Source organism: Theropithecus gelada, chromosome 13 (genome assembly GCF_003255815.1).
Source record: "Theropithecus gelada isolate Dixy chromosome 13, Tgel_1.0, whole genome shotgun sequence".
Classification (NCBI taxonomy): Eukaryota; Metazoa; Chordata; class Mammalia; order Primates; family Cercopithecidae; genus Theropithecus; species Theropithecus gelada.
Window position 1 is genome coordinate 57,483,491 of NC_037681.1, and position 19,403 is coordinate 57,502,893.

The window sequence follows — 19,403 nt, forward strand, 5'->3', positions numbered from 1 at the left end:
AGGAAACAAGGGAACAGCGCTTGCGCGGAGGGCTGGTCTTGCGCAAGCGCAGTCACCACGTCCTCCTATCACCCACCGCAAGTTTCCAATTGAGTCTGCGCTCGGAAACTGCTGTGAGCCGAGGCCCGGAAGTCCGATGCTGGTTGGTGGGCGCATGCGCAGCGCGCGCTCCGCGGAGCTGAACCGGGGCGAGTAGAGAGCTGTCAGATAAGAGAGCTGTCAGGTAAGGGTCTGGGAAGCGCCGGTAGAATGATAAAAGGCAGCGTGCGCTGGCCGTGAGTACCATATCACACCGTCAGCCACCTTTCCATCCATGGGTGGTTGCGTCTGTGGGGCGCTTGCAGCCAGGAGGAACGCGGGAGGGAAGGGATCAGCGGTTCCTGAGCGTAGTGTTGAGAGTGGGACATTTCTTGTCACATTTGTACTGTAGGTCCATCTCTCCACTTTTATATGTAATAGTACTCTCAATATGTCTGTTTCCTGACTACACCCAGTAAAAAAACGAAAACAAACCTACTCCTACAGTCTTCCCACTCTCAAAAAATGTTAACTCCTTCCATGCATTGAGGCCAAAAACTTAGCGTTATCTTGACATCGTTCTTTACATACTACCTACAACATCAGCAAATCCTGTAAGCTCTACCTTCAGGTATACCCCAAATGCGACCACTTCCATTGCTATCACTCTGGTCCAAGCCTCCATCATCTCTGCCAGAGTATCGCCTTGTGACGTTTATGCTTATGTTTGATGGAAATGGATAATGCTAAAGTATATTTTACCAATAGAAAGAGAGCTTTAAAAGCAACCTGTAACCCCATTCAGATGTGCCTGGCACTTTAAATAGGTCTCTTAAAAACAATGTAATCCTATTTGCAAGGCACTGTGACCTGGATTCTTTGTGGTTTTGAAATAGTCATTTAGCCATACTGAGCCTTAATTTCTCCAATAGGAAAAACAATTCCTACCTTGTAGAGTTGTTAGTGGTGGTTAAGTGTGATAAAAATGTGTGATATACTGGGTAAATGTGAAACCATTATGTGTAAAAATGCTGTTATTACAAATGAAGAATCAGGTTTAGAGGGAGTAGGTGAATTATAAATGCTGTATATAATAGTGCACGTTTTTAACTTATAATAAAAATAGGTAAACTAAACTGTAATGTTTAAAGATGCACACGTGGATGACAAAACTACCAAGAAAATGAAGGAAATGATTGCCATAAAAACCAGAATAGTGACTATTCTTAGAACCAAAAGAGAGGTGCAACTGGGTAGGGGAGGAGGGCTCCCAGGTGCCTGTTAAGGTTCTACCTCCTGATAACTTTTGCTGCATAACAAATTATCCCCAAATGTAACAGCTTAAGATAACTGTAATCATTTGTTATCTCAGAGTTTCTATGAGTCAGGAATTTGTTAGCAGCTTGGCTTAGTTTATTAGCATGGACTTTCTTAAGAAGTTGCAGTGAAGATGCCAGCCCAGGCTGAGTGGAAGGCCTCCCTGACTGGAGCAAGAGGATCCATTTCCTAGGTAGCTCGCTCCTGTGGCTCATGAATTTGTGCTGACTTTTAATAGGAGGTCTTGATTCCAATCGTGTGACCTTCTCCATAGAGCTTCTTGAGTATACTTATTATGTGACAGCTGACTTCCTTCAAGTGAGTCATCCAATTTCAAAGTTAGAATGACCTAAGAGCTGCAGTTATGACCAATAAATCAACTCCATCATTTCCACAAAATCCTATTGGTTACACAGATTAATCCTGTTCACTGTGGAAGGAGACTACACTAAGGATGTAGAAAACCAAGCAGCAAGAATGATTGGGAGCCATGTTGGAGGGTACCACATGGTTACAAGAATGTTTGACTCACAAAAATGTATTAAGCTGTGTGTTTGTTTTATGTGTTTTCTGTACTTATTTAAAAAGTGTTTAAAAATGACATGTTGACATAGGAAAAAGTTATAAAATCACAAATATTAAAGACCCTTTTTATCCTCATTGTTGCTAAACAATTATTAAGCATTTATGTTTGGGATGCAGTGATAGGTAGGGATGATACAGGGGACTTGTTTTTGTGTTTAACACAAGATATACATTAGTTGAGAAGATATACATTAAAAATATAAAAAACCAGGCCAGGCATGGTGGCTCATGCCTGTAATCCCAGCACTTTGGGAGACCAAGTGAGGCAGGTGTATTACTTGAGGCCAGGAGTTTGAGACCAGCCTGTCCAACATGATGAAACCCTGTCTCTACTAAAAACACAAAAATTAGCTGGGTGTGGTGGTGGATGCCTGTAATCCCACCTACTCGGGAGGCTGAGAAAGGAGAATTGCTTGAACCTAGAAGGTGGAGGTTGCAGTGAGTTGAGATCACACCACTGCACTCTAGCCTGGGCGACAGAGTAAGACTCTGTCTCAAAAAACAAAAAAGAAACCCATTAAAAATTAGTATAGTAATCCTTTTTTCATCCAGTGTAATTTTCTAGACACTTGGTTGCAGTTGACAGAACCTCTACTTCAGCAAGCTTAGGTAATGCAGAAATGTATTAGTCTATGTAATGGGGTAGAATGCTAAGTCGCAGCATCAAAGAATCCACGGCCTTGAAAACTAGGCTCGTTTTCTCTATCTGGCTTCATTCTTCAGACAAGATCCCTTCATGTGGCCAAGAAGATGGCCATCCACAGCCCAGCTTCACATTCTCCCAGTTCAGAAACACCCATCAAAGACTTTCTTTCCCCGACAACCCATATATTCATATAATGTAAGGAAAGAGATGGTTATTTCCCTGGCTGGGTCATCTCGTCCCCTATTGCTGGACATAGGGTACTATAATTCACCATCTTTGTGCCCAAGGAAATCTGGGATAGTGACATTGCCACCTTCTACTAGAACCACATGAAGGGCAGAGGGTTGGGTTCCCAAAGGAAAAGATGGTAGGCAGGAAAAAACAGTATATATGCACCACAACAAGTGACTACACTTTTGTCTTAAAAGCAACTGAACTAGCAACATTGACATTGCCTGTGAACCTGTTAGAAATGCAGAACCTCAGGTTCCAGCCCCAGAATCAGATTCTGCGTTTTAAGAAGATCTCAATGCATTTTGTATACACAATAAAGTTTGAGTAGTACTTTTGTAGATAATTACTTTAACCCATTAAGGGCCAGTAATTACATGATTTTAACTATTCTGGATAGAAACTGTCCCTCAAAAATATTTCCATATAAGTGAGTTGTTAACTCTATCGAGTTCCACATGAGCAGCTTGGACATAAAGTGCTGTAGAGAAAGGCCTGGAGTGGTCAGGACAGGTTTCTGAAGGGAGGGTAGCCTTGGCCTACAGGGAAGAAATGTCTATGCTGTGTTCAGAGGGCCGTTAGAAGCCATGGGGCTTGAATAATGAATCCTTAGGGACAGTTGTGTCAGATTATGAAGGACAACATCTCATGCTTTGCAAAACTGACTGGTCCCCCACTGCCTACAGAGTCAGGTTTAATGAAGGATTTGAAACAGGCTAGTAACCTGACCTGACTTGTATTTAAAAACAAACAAGCAAATAAACAAAAAACCTCTGGATGGGGTGCAGAGGATGGATTGGAAGAGGAGACCAACTAAGAAGCTGGTTAAGAAGCTGTTGTAATAGTTCAGGTGAGGGAAAAAAAAAAAAAGTGCCTGAACTAAAGCAGTGGTCGCAGCTGTAGAAAAAATGTCTGTGAGGAGTTTTATGGAGGAAGACTTGACAGAGCTTCCTAAGAGGTCGGGAAGAAGGAGATAATGATGACATTAATATGGAAATACAGGGGATGTAGAAGGCTGGGGAGAGGGGAAAGAAATGAGTGTTGAGTTCGAAACGTCCACAGATAAAGATGTCCAAAGGGCACCTGAATATATAGTGGAGCTCTAGAGACAGCTCATGGCTGCAGATACAGAAAGGTTTATTTCCATTCTGATAAACTAAAAAAAAAAAGTAATTGTTACTTTATTTGTAGATACTATAGCCATATGAAGTTGAACATGGCAGAAGAGGACTATATGTCTGATTCCTTCATTAATGTCCAGTAAGTAAATGTGCATACCCAATGCAATGATATGTGTAAGATGTGTAGATTAAGCAATGACATTTTATTTTATGTTTTTGAGACAGGGTCTCACGCTGTAAGCCAGGCTGGAGTGCAGTGGCACAGTCATAGCTCACTGCAGCCTCAAACTCTCCAGGCTCAGGAGATTCTCCTACCTCGGCCTCCCAAGTAGTTGGGACTGGCAGGCCTGCACCATCATGCCCAGCTAACTCTTCTTTTTTATTATTTGCAGAGACAAGGTCTCACTATGTTGCCAAGGCTGGTCTCTAACTCCTGAGCTCAGGCTTTGGCTTCCCAAAGTGCTAGGATTACAGGCATGAGCCACCGTGCCCAGCCTGACATTGAGTTTAAATGTACGGTTGGAAAGTCAGTCTTCTTGCTTTATGGAAGTACCTCCTATGCCTCCATACAAAGATACTAGAAGCCACTTCTTCCTTTTAATGCTAACCATTGTACTTTTGCCCATGATCCTTTTTATTGCCTTCTTCCAAGGAAATTTACTCCTTTTCCTTTATTTCATCATATTGTCTCTTCTAGTAGTTGGGACAACTTTGTTCTTTATTATATACAACTTTGTTCTTTATTATTGCCAACATCCTAGAAACATAGTAAGTCTAAACTTACTATATCTGATTTCTTCAACTTTGTGCTTTCCTTATTTTCCTACGATCTGGCACCAGCCTTCATCATTTCTTTTTTTTTTTTTTTTTTTTTTTTTTGAGACGGAGTCTCGCTCTGTCGCCCAGACTGGAGTGCAGTGGCCGGATCTCAGCTCACTGCAAGCTCCGCCTCCCGGGTTTACGCTATTCTCCTGCCTCAGCCTCCCGAGTAGCTGGGACTACAGGCGCCAGCCACCTCGCCCGGCTAGTTTTTTGTATTTTTTAGTAGAGACGGGGTTTCACCGTGTTAGCCAGGATGGTCTCGATCTCCTGACCTCGTGATCCGCCCGTCTCGGCCTCCCAAAGTGCTAGGATTACAGGCTTGAGCCACCGCGCCCGGCCATCATTTCTACTAAAACAGCCATTCTTAGAGGTCACTGATTAGGCTCTAATGTCATAATAACAAAGATGATCATAGAGGTAGTGCCGAAATATTAACTGTTGTCAGGTGAGTAAGTGACAGAGTTATGAGAAAACTTGGCCAGGCGTGGTGGCTTATGCCTGTAATCCCAGCACTTTGGGAGGCCGAGGCAGGCGGATCATCTGGGGTCAGGAGTTCGAGACCAGCCTGGCCAACATGGCGAAACCCTGTCTCTACTAAAAATGCAAAAAATAGCCGGGCATGGTGGTGGGCGCCTGTAATCTCAGTTACTCAGGAGGCTGAGGCAGGAGAATCGGTTGAACCCAGGAGGTGGGGGTTGCAGTGAGCCGAGATCATGCCATTGCACTCCAGCCTGGGCGATAAGAGCAAAACTCCATCTCAAAAAATTTTTAAAAAAAGAAAAGAAAACTTTATGGACTCATCTAAAAAAACTTTTCCCTTATTCAGAGAAGATATCAGACCAGGATTGCCAATGCTAAGGCAAATCCGAGAAGCCCGCCGAAAAGAAGAAAAGCAACAGGAAGCCAATTTGAAAAACAGGCAGAAGAGTTTAAAAGAAGAAGAACAAGAAAGACGTAACGTTGGGTTGAAGAATGCACTAGGCTGTGAAAACAAAGGGTTTGCCTTGCTGCAAAAGATGGGCTATAAAAGTGGTCAGGCACTTGGCAAGAGTGGTAAGTCACGAGTGGAAATAGACAGGTATTCCTTAACACCTAATTGTGACTTATGAATGAGGACCAAAGCTGATGCTTTAATCTTTATCTACATAGAAATTAAAACAACTTGGGCTTTTTAGTCTATTATGTATTAATAAGCCTTATGGAGAACTTTCATCATCCCGCATCTATTTTAGATACCACATATGCCATCGAGAGCTGCTTATCAGCCCAGCTTAGCCTTGAAGGCACTAACAACTGAGATGGATGTGGCTTACAACAGAAGTAGCAAAGAATGGTGATAAGTGGTGGGTTGAGAAGTGCAATAGCTAAAGACATTGAAACAACACTGAGGATGATGGCAAGACTTTGCCCTGCTTGCTCTGTACCTGTGGCAGCCATCTGAGTGACTGTCCAGTTGGAGAGGCTTAATTCTCACCTCTCTTTTTAGGAAGTGAAACTGCTTATTAAGATAGAGAGGCTATATATTTATAGTAACCTCTGTAAACAGTTTTTCTTTCCTTTATCGTAATTGCTTTGCTTTCACTTAAGGCTATCACCCTCTTGCACTAATAATATCAGTGTTGTTCCTTCTTAAAACTCCACCTTCAGGTGGCATAGGAGGCTGTGAATCAGCCTTTTTGATGAGTAGGTATTTGAAGACAAGGGAGGTAATTGATTATATATAGAATACTGATGTTCAGATTTCAGTTTTGAATATCATTGAAACAGGAGGGCATATGCATAGAGCATTGTAAAGTTGCATACTTATACTGTCCTGTAGTTTGAGGAAGATTTTCTAAAGTAGTTTGTATTTCATTCTCTTTCAGGGGGTGGTATTGTTGAACCGATTCCTCTCAATATCAAAACAGGTAGGTAATTATTTCGGAGCATATTTGCCAGTAATAATAACTTACCCTTAGATCTACCACATATATTTGCTCAATAAATACTTTTTTTTTTTATGATGGTACTGTTACAGTTCAGTAAAATTTTGTTAAATTTCTAAACATCTTCAACCAGAAAAGAAATAAGTTTTAGTGAGTATAAAATAAAATTTAAACTACACAAATGTGGGAAGAACAAATCATTATAACCGTTGAATGTGCAATACTGTTTTTGTCCATTGAAATGTCTTAAAACTGTTTGGCTCTGGGAGGCCGATGCAGAAGGATTGCTTAAAGCCAAGAGTTGGCTGGGCGCGGTGGCTTACGCCTGTAATCCCAGCACTTTGGGTGGCTGAGGTGGGCAGATCACCTGAGGTCGGGAGTTCAAGACCAGCCTGGCCAACATGGAGAAACCCCATCTCTACTAAAAATACAAAATTAGCCGGGCATGGTGGCGCATGCCTGTAATCCTAGCTATTTGGGACGCTGAGGCAGGAGAATCGCTTGAACCCAGGAGGCAGAGATTGCGGTGAACCAAGATTGCGCCATTGCACTCCAGCCTGGGCAACATGAGTGAAATTCCATCTCAAAAAAAAAGCAGCTAGGAGTTTGAGACCAGCCTGGGCAACATAGCAAGACCTCGTCTCTGCCAAAAATTTTAAAAATTACCCGGGTGTAGTGGCACATACCTGTAGTCCGAGCTACTCAGGAGGCTGAGGCGGGGTGATTCCTAGAGTCCACAAGTTCAAGGTTACAGTGAGCCATGATTGTGCCACTACATACCAGCCTGTCTCTATAAAAATAAAATAGAATAAAAGTGTTCTGAGACAGATTTACCTACCAAATGTTTTGCTTAATACATTGGATGAATTCAAGAGAAAAAGATATACTTTATTCATCATACTTAAGTAAAACTATAACAGTTAATACTGTTTTTCTGATTCGAAAAATTGTTCATAGTATTACTATCTTATGAGATTAATAATCTTTGTAATAATCAGATTATGTTTTGGGCTTAAAAACCTTAGTGTTTTCTACTATTAGTGTATTCAAATGATTTGTGAGTGATAGTACTCAAGTGAGAATTGCATTTAATCTGTACATACATTGTCTTGTTTTGAAGCACAAAGTCAGTATGTTTCTCATCAGAATTTTCGGTTTGAATAGGGAAAAGTGGCATTGGTCATGAGGCATCATTAAAACGGAAAGCAGAGGAAAAATTGGAAAGCTACAGAAAAAAGATTCACATGAAAAACCAAGCTGAAGAAAAAGCTGCAGAACAGTTTCGGTAAAGCTGTTTTTGAGCTGGTTTTGGTTTTATTTCCTCTTTATTGTGGTATGTTCTCTGGTACTTGGGCATATAAAATGGTTAAAGAGAATGTAGACCTTCAGTGTACAATTTTTCCTTTCAATTAGAATGCGACTTAAAAATAAGCAAGATGAAATGAAGCTAGAAGGAGATCTCAGAAGAAGCCAGCGAGCCTGTCAACAATTGGATGCCCAGAAAGTAAGCCTTTTACCAGCTTTCAGTTTAGTAAAGTGTTTTGGTACCCACTGTGATTTCATATATATGTGTGTGTATATATATACATATTTATATATGTGTGTGTATATATATATTTTTAAAAAACTAAGAACTCCAAGCCTGGTTTATCTGCTCATTAAAGCTTTCATGTAATGTGCACTTCTGATCTGTGATAATTTATATAAAATTATATATTTTCATAAATATATAAATTTATAAATATATAAATTTTGTAAAGTGTTTTTACTCTTAAAGCCACGCTTGGTGAATACGTATTGAAAGAATGAATTCATGTTGAAATGAACATATTTGTCATGCTCTTATGTTTAGTATGTTTAATTGAGAATACTTCTGTATTTTCAGAATATTCAGGTTCCCAGGGAAGCATGGTACTGGTTGAGGCTTGAAGAGGAGACTGAAGAAGATGAAGAGGAAAAAGAACAGGATGAAGATGAATATAAGAGTGAAGATTTAAGCGTATGCTTTGGCACCATTTCCTTCATAGGGTGTCTCAGCCTTGGCAACATTAACACTTTGAGTTGTGGTAATCCACTGTTGTGGGGAGCTGTCCTGTTTTTCGCAAGATGTTTAGCAGCATCTCTGGCCTCTGCCCACCAGATACCAGTTGCACTTTTGCTTATGACAACCAAAACCCTCTCCAGACATTACTAAATGTCCCAGAGGGGAAAAATAACCCCTGGTTGAGAGGTACTGCATTGCAGGATTATTTTATTAACCCCAAATGAAAACTTACATATAATTTTTCCCTTTAGCTTCCATTTGTCCTCTCATCTCAGCTACAGTTTGGATGATGAATTAGCAACAAATGTAAATTATTTTAATTTATACCTTATTTCCTGCAAAACTTCTACAAGTGATTCTAATGTGTACTTTTTTTTCTCCTACTCATAAACAACAAAAAAACACAATCAAAAGGAAATGGAGGCCAGGCGCAGTAGCTCACACCTGTAATCCAAACACTTTGGGAGACCAAGACTGGTGGATCAGTTGAGGTCAGGAGTTCAAGACCAGCCTGGCCAACATGGTGGTGTATTTTAGTCTCTACTAAAAATATAAAAATTAGCCAGGTGTGGGGCACCCAATAATCCCAGCTACTTGGGAGGCTGAGGCAGGAGGATCACTTGAGCCCGGGAGGCAGAGGTTGCAGTGAGCCGAGATGATGCCACTGCACTCCAGCCTAGGTGATAGAGCAAGACCCTGTCTCAAAAAAAAACCAAAAAAAACCAAAAAAAACGGAAATGGAGATTATTCAAGAAAGGAAAATACACCCCTATGGTTACTTGAGTGTAATAATTTTGTAGAAAACATTCACAATTTGAAAAATCTATATTCCACTTAATTGGGAGACCACTGATAAGAACTTTTTTGGCAAAAGGAGGCAATATTCACCTTCACCTTATCTGGGGGACGTAGATGCCTTGAAAGTAGAAAAAGCCTTTAAAGGATGCTGATTATAATAAGGTCACCCAAAAACTATTTTCTCAATGTTAACAAGCAGTCTCTATTGTGTCTGGCAGACTTGTGAAAATCTCAGGGTGGCTAATGAACTGGAACACATTCAAATATATCAGTTCTGCCCTTGACATTTCTAATAACTATTCCAGAGTATAGCAGAATATTTACAGCCTTGAGCTAATTCAGCATGATCTAAGAGCCAGAAAACCAAGGTTCTGTTCAATGTAAAGTATTAATGTGCTTGTATCCTATATCTAGGTACTGGAAAAATTACAAATATTGACTAGTTATTTAAGAGAAGAACATCTGTATTGTATTTGGTGTGGAACAGCCTATGAAGGTAAGAAAATGCTTTGTACTTTTTAAAAATAGATGAATACTCTCCAATTTTTAGTTAAAGTCATTCCCCCACTGACAATGGAGATTTCTTATTCCATTCAAATGGCAATGTGGGACCAATGTCTTAAATAGTGGATATAGAAATAATTGAGGCTTTATGAAAATTGCATTTAACTTTTAAACTGAATGTGTGAAAGGGAATTTTTCAGTGTTTTGTTTCAAAAGAAATAATTTTAGAATAACCTGAGGATGATGAATGTTTTGTGCTTTATTTTTAAAGATTCTTTCTTTGGCTACAGATATTTGAAAGAATTTATATTAAAATTTTAAGAGCTAATGTTTATATAGTTAGATAGAGTATTACCCCTAAACCATAGAAATCAGGTATATTGAAATCTATTCCTTTTTTTTTTTTTTTTTTTTTCCCCATTGTAAGGATAGAAATGGTTTACACTTACTAGGTGTCTTACAGAGCCCAGTGTTTTTCCTTCTAACACCTTTTCCCAAGCTACCTTTGCTAACTTGTATTTAAGAACTTTGTACTTGAGAGTGAAGCATTTTTGGTTATTGTTGTTTTTATCTTTTCTGGTTTGTTTAGCAGAATAAGTAGAAAACATCAGATCAAAAAATGCATGTTATGTTGAAATAATATTCTAGAATAGTTTACTGGAGAAGGTGTATTAATCTTTCATTTCCCTCACATAACTTACAGATAAAGACGACCTATCTTCAAATTGTCCAGGACCAACTTCTGCAGATCATGACTAAGATTATCCCCAATAAAAGTAGAAACTCGAAAAGTGTTATTATTTCCTAGGGATGGACAATTCAGCAGCTGGAAATCCAAAATTTTTTATGCCAGTAAAGAAAGAGGGACTTTATGTAATGTTTTGTTCTTTTCGTACTTTAGAGTATGAGTGTTCACTGACTTGAAAAAAATAATGCAATGGCATTTCAGAACACCAGTATCATAGAGATGGACAGTTACAATTTATTGCTGTATTGTGATACATGAGGGGTTTAAGGACACCAACAGGTAATTATCTTATTCCCCTCTTCACTTTGGAACAAACTGAGAGATAAGAAATGGGAGTCAGAGGAAGAGAAAAATATCCACTTTATCAGTGAATAAACTGAAATAGAGAAGAAGGTTGACTTTTTCTCCAGTTGAACACTCTAATATTTCTCCCTGATTGGCGAGAACAGCAGGTCTCTGTCTTGTTGGGGCTGAGCCCATCTTTGCATTCTGAGACCAGTTAGCTTTCAAGGTCAGGGAAACCACCAGGGACTGGACCACACATGCTTAGTTCCTTCTTGTATCACCTGTGAGATGAGACAGTTCTCTGTTGGGAAGGAATGAATGAGGGTTCAGAGAACTTTTTCCTACACTTCTTGCTTTGAAAGAGCAAGGAGAATTTCCCTTCCCTCCATCCAAGCATGAAGAGGAGGGGAAAAGTATTCCCCTCAACAAGGCTGATGTCAGAGGCAGTGTTCCATCAGTACTACTAAATTCTAATCCATTTTACAAACAAAATAACTGTGATAATTTCTGGTAAAATCATGAGTTTTCATGACAGTGTCTGTATCCATTATATGTGATCTGTTGGAAGTTTTGGCTAGAGAAACTTAAGAATTGTGAGGAAACTCAAATATCGTGTGATCCAAGTATTTACTGAATTTGGAAACCCCTTGATAGCATTACCAGCAAGTGATAGTTCAACCTTTGCCTTTATTCTTCTAGCCACAGAGAGCTCACTGCTTTAAAACCATTCCATTACTGGGTAGCTCTAAATTGTTTTCATTGTTTTCTCTTAAACTGAAATCTGCTTCCGTGTAATTTTACTGAATACAGCTAAGAACATACCATGTGACATACTATGAGAGAGCTCCATCCAGGGTGAGGCATCAAAATCATGACCTTTTTAAAAGTTCATATGCTCAGGCGTCTCTCCTAGTGATTGATTTTGATTCATCTAGTCTCAGGTGGTTCTGGATATCTGTATTTATTTTGAAGTCCCAAGAATGAGTGATGAGCACCTGAGGATAAGAACTAGCGCTGAGGTTAAGTATGGAGCACCACCATTCTTTGGATAGAGTTGTGATCACCTGTGTGATTTTATAGCTCACCTTTTAGTTGGATTGAGCAAGAGAACAACCCCTTTTATTAGAAACAGCATACATAAGAAGATCGCAAAAACTAACCTACACTTGCTAGGGTAAGATAATCAGTAGTACAACTTGTATTAATCTCTGACTTAATATTACCTAATTCACTTTTCAAGCTTAACTTGGGGAGCTTTACAAAATAATAATAAAAGGGTCCCATCCCAAGAGATTCTGATGCCATTAGTCACTGTGACGTGGGCATCACTGCCCTTGATTCTAAAATGCAGCCTAGCTTGAGCCACTAATCTAGTTAACTTCTGGGCCTCAGTTCTTCCTCCAGAAAACTAATTATTTTTATGAATGTAAATATATATATAATATTTTAAGTTTATATGGTTGGATGCTATTGTTTAATATTTACTTTTTTGTTTTAAAAAAATTATAAAATTGGCTGAGTGCAGTGGCTCACTTCTATAATCCCAGCACTTTAGGAGGCCAAGGCAGGCAGATCACTTGAAACCAGGAGTTGGAGACCAACGTAGCCAACATGGTGAAACCCCTCTCTACTAAAAATACAAAAATTAGCTGGGCGTGGTGGCGCACACCTGTAATCCCAGCTACTCAGAAGGCTGAGGCATGAGAATTGCCTGAACCTGGGAGGCAGAGGTTGCAGTGAGCTGAGATCATGCTACTGCACTCCAGCCTGGGTGACAGAGCAAGACTCTGTCTCAAAAAAAAAAAAAAATATATATATATATATATATATATATATATATATATATATATATAAAATTTTATTAGTAGCTATTAATAAAACAGAGGAGTACATTTTACCCTTGCAATTACAGTCAATACTTTGGTGTCATTTCAGCCAACATACCAACATTCAGTCAAATCCCAAAGCCAAATGGATAATTTCAGATGGAATGGAGTTAGACAGGAACTGGCTTCCCTTTCTCCTCTTACTGACTATGAGGACAACCCACACCTGCTCAGTGGCCTAAAATATTTTAAATATGTTCATGACAATTATGCTGCGAATGCCAGAATAACACTGATGGAACCCATGACTTCACCAGGATTGTGGTCTACATTTACAGGCCTACGACTAGGACTAGACCAGCTTAGAGAGTGGGAGATATCCCTCCATTCTTGTCCATTGAAGGATAAAAGTACAGGCTTTCAGCTAGGTGCAGTGGTGCAAGCCTTTGGTCCCAGCTACTCAGGGGCCTGAGGTGGGGAATCCTTTGAGCCCAGGAGTTTGAAACCAGCCTGGGCAACACAGTGAGAGACCGCCATCTTAAGGAGAAAAAAAAAATCAGGCTTTCAATATGAGTAAAAACTTATTTTTAGGCCTTTTATGACTTTATAAATAGGCAATAATGAACACCAAGGGAAGCAAAACATTGAAAAGAATTTTAAAATTTGTTATAGAACATTCATATGAAATTTGAAACTGCAAAACAATGTAAAATTTAATGTCATGTTGTCATTTACTTTTGTGTATATTGTGCTATGTTTATTTTCAAAGTCCTATCTAGAAATTCTAAAATGTCTTATTTTCTTCATTAAAAATCCAGAATACTGTAGTTTCTGAAATTCAAAATAAATACTTTAACATACCAAATTGGTTTTTCTAACAAACATTTATTTCAATTGTTATTTGTTAAACATTTAATTGTTGAAATTTGAAAATGAACATTATTATTTATTAGACACATTTTACAGGCTCAAGCATTCAAAATTCTTAACTTTGAGTTCCTGCCTTCTTCACAGCAGTGCACTCACTGCTTTGTGGTATACAAGAGTGACAGCTTGTCCCCATTCTTACAGTATAATGAAATTAGCAGTATAATGAAGAAAAGTGCTATGTATGAATCACTGAGCTCTAAGACAAACTGGTAATAACAATTAGGTACTAAACAATGGGAGTACTAGTGAGAAGATTCATTTTGAGTGGGAGATGTTCGAACACTTTGGAAATAACACTGAATTTGGGTTCTAAAAAGATGGATATAATTTTGATATGCAAAGTTATGAGCAAAAAGTTACCATATGATCCAGCCATTCTCCTAGGAATATACATCCAAGAGAAATGAAAACATGTCCACGTAAGATTTGTACACAAAAGTTCACAGTAGCATTATTCATAGTAGCCAAAAAGTAGAATCAACCCAAATGTCCATCAGCTGATGAATGGATACATAAAATGTGACATATCCATATGATAGAATATTATTTGGCAATAAAAAGGAATGAGATGCTGATTCATGCCACAGCTGGGATGCACCTTGAAAACATTATACTCAGTGAAAAAGACCACATGTACGATTCTATTTATATGAAATGTCTAGCATGGGCAAATCTATAGAGATGGAGAGTAGATTAGTGGTTACCTAGAGTTGTGAGAAAATGGAGTGAATACTAATGGGTATAGGGTTTCTTTTGGGGGTGAGAAAAGTGATGTTTGCACAACTCTGAATATAGTAAACACTACTGAATTGTATACTGTATGCGTGAATTGTATGGCATATGAATTATATCCCAATAAAGCTGTTATTTTAGGAAAATGAAGAGAATTTCAGATAGAAACCACAGAAGAGAGCCACTGAGTGCAAAAGCCTGTTGAGGTAAAACTGCAGACCTGCATGGGAGGGGCTTCCTCAGGAAACACTGAATATGGGAAGCATCACGGAAGCCTCCAGAGGAGCATGGCCTTGCCCAATGAACTGCAGCCCAGGGAATCTCATTTTAGACTTCTGGCCTCCAGAACAGAAAGAGAATAAATGTGTGTTGTTTTAAGCCACCAAGTTTGTGGTAATTTGTTAGTTATAGCAGCCATAAGAAATTAATACATGTCCAAATCAAATTAACCCCGTAAGAGCCATACCTATTTGAGAAGCATTTTATTTGCCTCACTGTTTTGCCTATTACAGAGTTTCTAGTGATTTAGAATTTAAGCCAATAACGTCACCATACATCTATCAACCGTGATCCCTTCATCTATGACTATTTTTAAGAAACGTAAGATTTGGATATGTCATAATCACAGATCAAGAACCGTAGACATTGAGGCCTGGATGGCCATTTAGAGAGAAACAGTTAACATGTAAGCGGAGACCTTTCCTGTCTTGCATTTTCTACAGTCTCCTCCTATCTTCCGTGCAATGTTCTGGCAGCACCTCAAGCTCACCATCACCAAATGGGATTCAACATCTTCCCTCCCAAACGTGCTCTACCTCACCATGTTGCTAGATATACAGTGGCCCCACTACTCGCTTAAGTTCTAAATTACTGAAAATCATGTAACAGGTAAAAGCGTGAGACAAATAAATTACCCCGCAAATACATGTGGCTCTTGGTGTGGGGAAAAGAAAGATCAGACTGTTACTGTGTCTATATAGAAAGAAGTAGACAGAAGAGACTCCATTTTGTTCTGTATTTGAGATGCTGTTAATCTGTGACCCTACCCCCAACCTTGTCCTTGCAAGAGACATGTGCTGTGGTGACTCAAGGTTTAAAGGATTTGGGGCTGTGCAGGGTATGCTTTGTTAAACAAGTGCCTGAAGGCAGTATGCTTGTGAAAAGTCATCACCATTCTCTTAATCTCAAGTACCCAGGGACGCGTACAATGCCAAAGGTTGCAGGGACCTCTGCCTAGGAAAGCTAGGTATTGTCCAAGGTTTCTCCCATGTGATAGTCTGAAATATGGCCTCGTGGGAAGGGAAAGACCTGATCGTCCCCCAGCCCGACACCCGTGAAGGGTCTGTGCTGAGGAGGACTAGTGTAAGAGGAAAGAAGGCCTCTTGGCAGTTGAGATAGAGAAAAACATCTGTCTCCTGACCATCCCTGGGCAGTGGAACATCTTGGTGTAAAATCCGATAGTATGTTCTGTTTACTGAGATAGGAGAAAACCGCCTTAGGGCTGAAGGTAGGACTTGCTAGCGCAATGCTGCTCTTTATGCACTAAAAAGGTTTATAGAGATGTTTACATACGCGTATGAAGGCACAGCACTTTTCCTTAAACTTACATCACAGAGATCTTTATTCATATGTCTTACTGTTGACCTTCTCCCTACGATGATCCTATTATCCTGCCACTTCCCTTTTCTAAGATGGTAAAGATAATGATCAATAAATACTGAGGGAACTCAGAGACCGGTGCCAGCGTGGGTCCTCTGTATGCTGAGTGCCAGTCCCCTGGGCCCACTTTTTCTTTCTCTATACTTTGTGTCTCATTTCTTTTCTCGAGTCTCTCGTTCCACCTAACAAGAAACGCCCACAGGTGTGGAGGGGCAGGCCACCCCTTCACTTGGGGTTCATTTGACTGAGACCTGTATTTACTTTAATGGCATCAGAATCCTGCTACTCACCTTCTAACAAACTTGGAGGTAATCTTTGATGCTTACCTTTCCTTAATCCCCACATCCAATTAGTTGCCAACTCCTCTTGGTTCTGTCCTCTTATTGTTCAGGCCCTCTTAGTCTTTCCACTTTCTGACCTTTCAAATGTAGTTTCTTCCTGCTCCATTCTAAACATGCTGGTTTCAAAGTATTGGTTGGGCCATACCTTGATTTAAAGAAATACTCATTTGTCAACTTTGGAGGTTGCTAGGGCACTAACTCACTCTAAAAATTGTAAATATTTATCCCATCTTTCCCATTCAGATTTAGAGAAAGTTCCTTAAAGAATCATAGCTGATAAATGCAAGAGGTTTGACAGAACCAGAAAATCACTATTTTACAACCCCTGAAATGAAATAATGGATCCAGGCAACAATCATCAATAGCTGCTAAAACCATCAGGTGAAAGATTGATGAGAAACTTTGTAGTAGGTGGTACCACCAGAACCCATTGATGAATATTAAAGTCACTGAAAGTGGAACAATCAGACATCATGTTCCTCCTGAAATGATACAAGAGAAAGTATACAGCATCACCTATGGAGTATTCTTGGGAGAAAATAAATGAACCAGGATCAAATCCAGCTTCTAGGTCTAACTGGACACTATGGGGATACCATCAGTCAAATCTTGAATGGAGGAAATTCCACAGGACAAATAAAAGCCAGGAAGAACTAAAACGCAGGGGTAAATGTTACAGAGTAAAGGAGACATATCAACCAAATGCAATGTTGGATCTGTATTTCAACAACAAAGAAAATTGTATTTTTGAGATAGAAACAATACAGACCATTATATGATAATTAAGGAAATCTTGTGGATTTTTTGAGTGTGACAATGATGCTGTGGTTTTGTTAAAAAAGACTTTATCTGCTAGAGATACATTTTAAAGTACTTACAAGTGCAATGATGTAACACCTGAGCTTTACTTTAAAATATTCCAGTAGGGCCGGACACTGTAATCCCAGCAGTTTGGAAGACCAAGGCAGGAGCATCGCTCAAGGCCAAGAGTTTGAGACCAGCCTGGGAAACATGGCAAGACCCTATCTCCACAAAAAATTTAAAAATTAGTTGGGTGTGTGGTGTATGCATGTAGTCCCAGCTACTTAAGCCGCTGAAGCAGGAGGATCACTTGAGTCTAGGAGTTCGAGGTTACAAGGAGCTGTGATCATGCCACTGTATTCTAGCCTGGGTGACAGAGTGAGATCCTATTTCTTTTTTAAAAAAATTACAATTAAATACTTCACCAAAAGAAACAAACAAAAAGTAAGGGGTTAGATGTATTAAGAAAGGTAAAGTATTGACATTTGTTGAAGTTGGGTGATGGGTAGAGTTTCATTATTCTATTTTTGTGTATGTTTGAACATAAAAAAATTTAAATAAGTATGAATCATATTGAAATTATTCAATATTCCATAATGAAAAGTTAACATGCCAAGAATCTCAAATTATGGTGAACACTCAGTGGGCAATGGATGTTGTGAGTTATGTCTCTAGTTAGTTAACAGATAGTAGAGACCTGGAAGAGCTTATATGTAGTCTTTTAAACATTTCTTCTCAGATACATACATGCATATATATGTATTATATAAAATATATATTCACACACACATATATGCACACACACAGGATGGCTTCATGGACATGCAACCTGTGCAGTTACACAAGACTGTACTTAGAAGCATCCCACACCTAATTTTTGAATGAGGGCCCTACAGTTTCATTTTGCCCTTAGTCCCACAAATTATGTAGCTGGCCATACACACACATGCATACATACCACATATCCACACATATATATGCATATATTGTGTACATATATACATACAGTGAATATATTTAACATAAGTGTTAAGTATGCATGTGAATTTTATGTATGTATTTATGTTAAACATGTACATATTTAAATAATATGTGGTTTAGTGACAAACATTCCCTAAAAGGTATGTTTCTAATAAGGCAATTATATTAAAATGGCTCTCAAAATTTCTGTGTGTGTGTGTGTCTGTGTATGTGTGCATTTTAATTACCAAATAAGGTCCCAGGCTCTTGCCCCTGTCCTCCTCTGAGTAAGAGGATATTTTTTACTTTAATTTTGAGGCCAAGAAAATATATACTCACAGATAAATAGAAGTTGCTAAGAAATGCTATATTCATTTCATAGGAGTAGAATATATATATCTTTTTTTTTTTTTAAGTCTGAGTTTCACTCTTGTCACCCAGGCTGGAGTGCAGTGGCGCGATCTTGGCTCACTGCAACCTCCGCCTCCTGGGTTCAAGCGATTCTCCTGCCACAGCCTCCCGAGTAGCTGGGATTACAGGCACCCGCTACCACACCCAGCTAATTTTTGTATTTTTAGTAGAGAGGGGGTTTTACCATGTTGGCCAGGTTGGTCTCAAACTCCTGACCTCAGGTGATCCACCCGTCTCGGCCTCCCAGAGTGCTGGGATTATAGGCATGAGCCACCATGCCCAGCCAGAGTAGGAATATTAAAATGAGGTCAGGTAAAGATAAGGCTACATTCTCACTAACTGGCCACATCATTTAGTGTTTCTTTTGAATATAGCCTCATTAAAACCTGATTTAAAAAAAAAAAAAATTTCTCTCTATGCAGAACATTTTCAAATCTACAGAAAAGTTCAAAGAATAATACAAAAACACCTGTGTACTGTCATCTAGATTTACCAATTGTTCAATGGCTAATATTTTGCCACATGTGTGTCCTCTTTCTCTCTCCATGTTGATTTTTGCTGAACATTGAAAGTTGCAGACATCATGACACACTTGGCCTCTAAATATTTGTGCATGCATTGCCTAAAAATAAACACTTTTGGAAAGGCACGGTGACTCATGCCTGTAATCCCAGCACTTTGGGAGGCCAAGGCAAGTGA

General features: G+C 39.2%; 1 protein-coding gene and 1 long non-coding RNA gene across 4 annotated transcripts; one reads left to right on the forward strand and one right to left on the reverse strand.

Annotated features, from left to right (window-relative positions):
• The first annotated feature begins 163 nt into the window (after positions 1-163).
• GPATCH11 (G-patch domain containing 11) lies at positions 164-13,770 on the forward strand. Of its 3 annotated transcripts, XM_025354810.1 has the most exons (8): positions 164-223; positions 3,989-4,057; positions 5,567-5,793; positions 6,606-6,647; positions 7,830-7,950; positions 8,079-8,169; positions 8,551-8,664; positions 9,922-10,531. In XM_025354810.1, the coding sequence occupies exons 2-8, from the start codon at positions 4,002-4,004 to the stop codon at positions 10,027-10,029; spliced, it is 759 nt and encodes a 252-aa protein (XP_025210595.1). In that variant the 5' UTR covers positions 164-223; positions 3,989-4,001; the 3' UTR covers positions 10,030-10,531. The 3 variants fall into 3 exon arrangements, with proteins under 3 accessions (XP_025210595.1, XP_025210594.1, XP_025210596.1); XM_025354809.1 differs by lacking the exon at positions 9,922-10,531 and having other exon boundaries at positions 8,551-9,110; XM_025354811.1 differs by lacking the exons at positions 164-223; positions 5,567-5,793; positions 6,606-6,647 and adding an exon at positions 10,715-13,770 and having other exon boundaries at positions 4,051-4,057; positions 9,922-10,003.
• LOC112605172 lies at positions 13,736-18,838 on the reverse strand. Its single transcript, XR_003115365.1, has 2 exons — positions 16,413-18,838; positions 13,736-15,465 (listed from the first exon to the last, which is right to left on the reverse strand). It is a non-coding gene; the product is annotated as an uncharacterized LOC112605172 (long non-coding RNA).
• Positions 18,839-19,403: the final 565 nt, after the last annotated feature.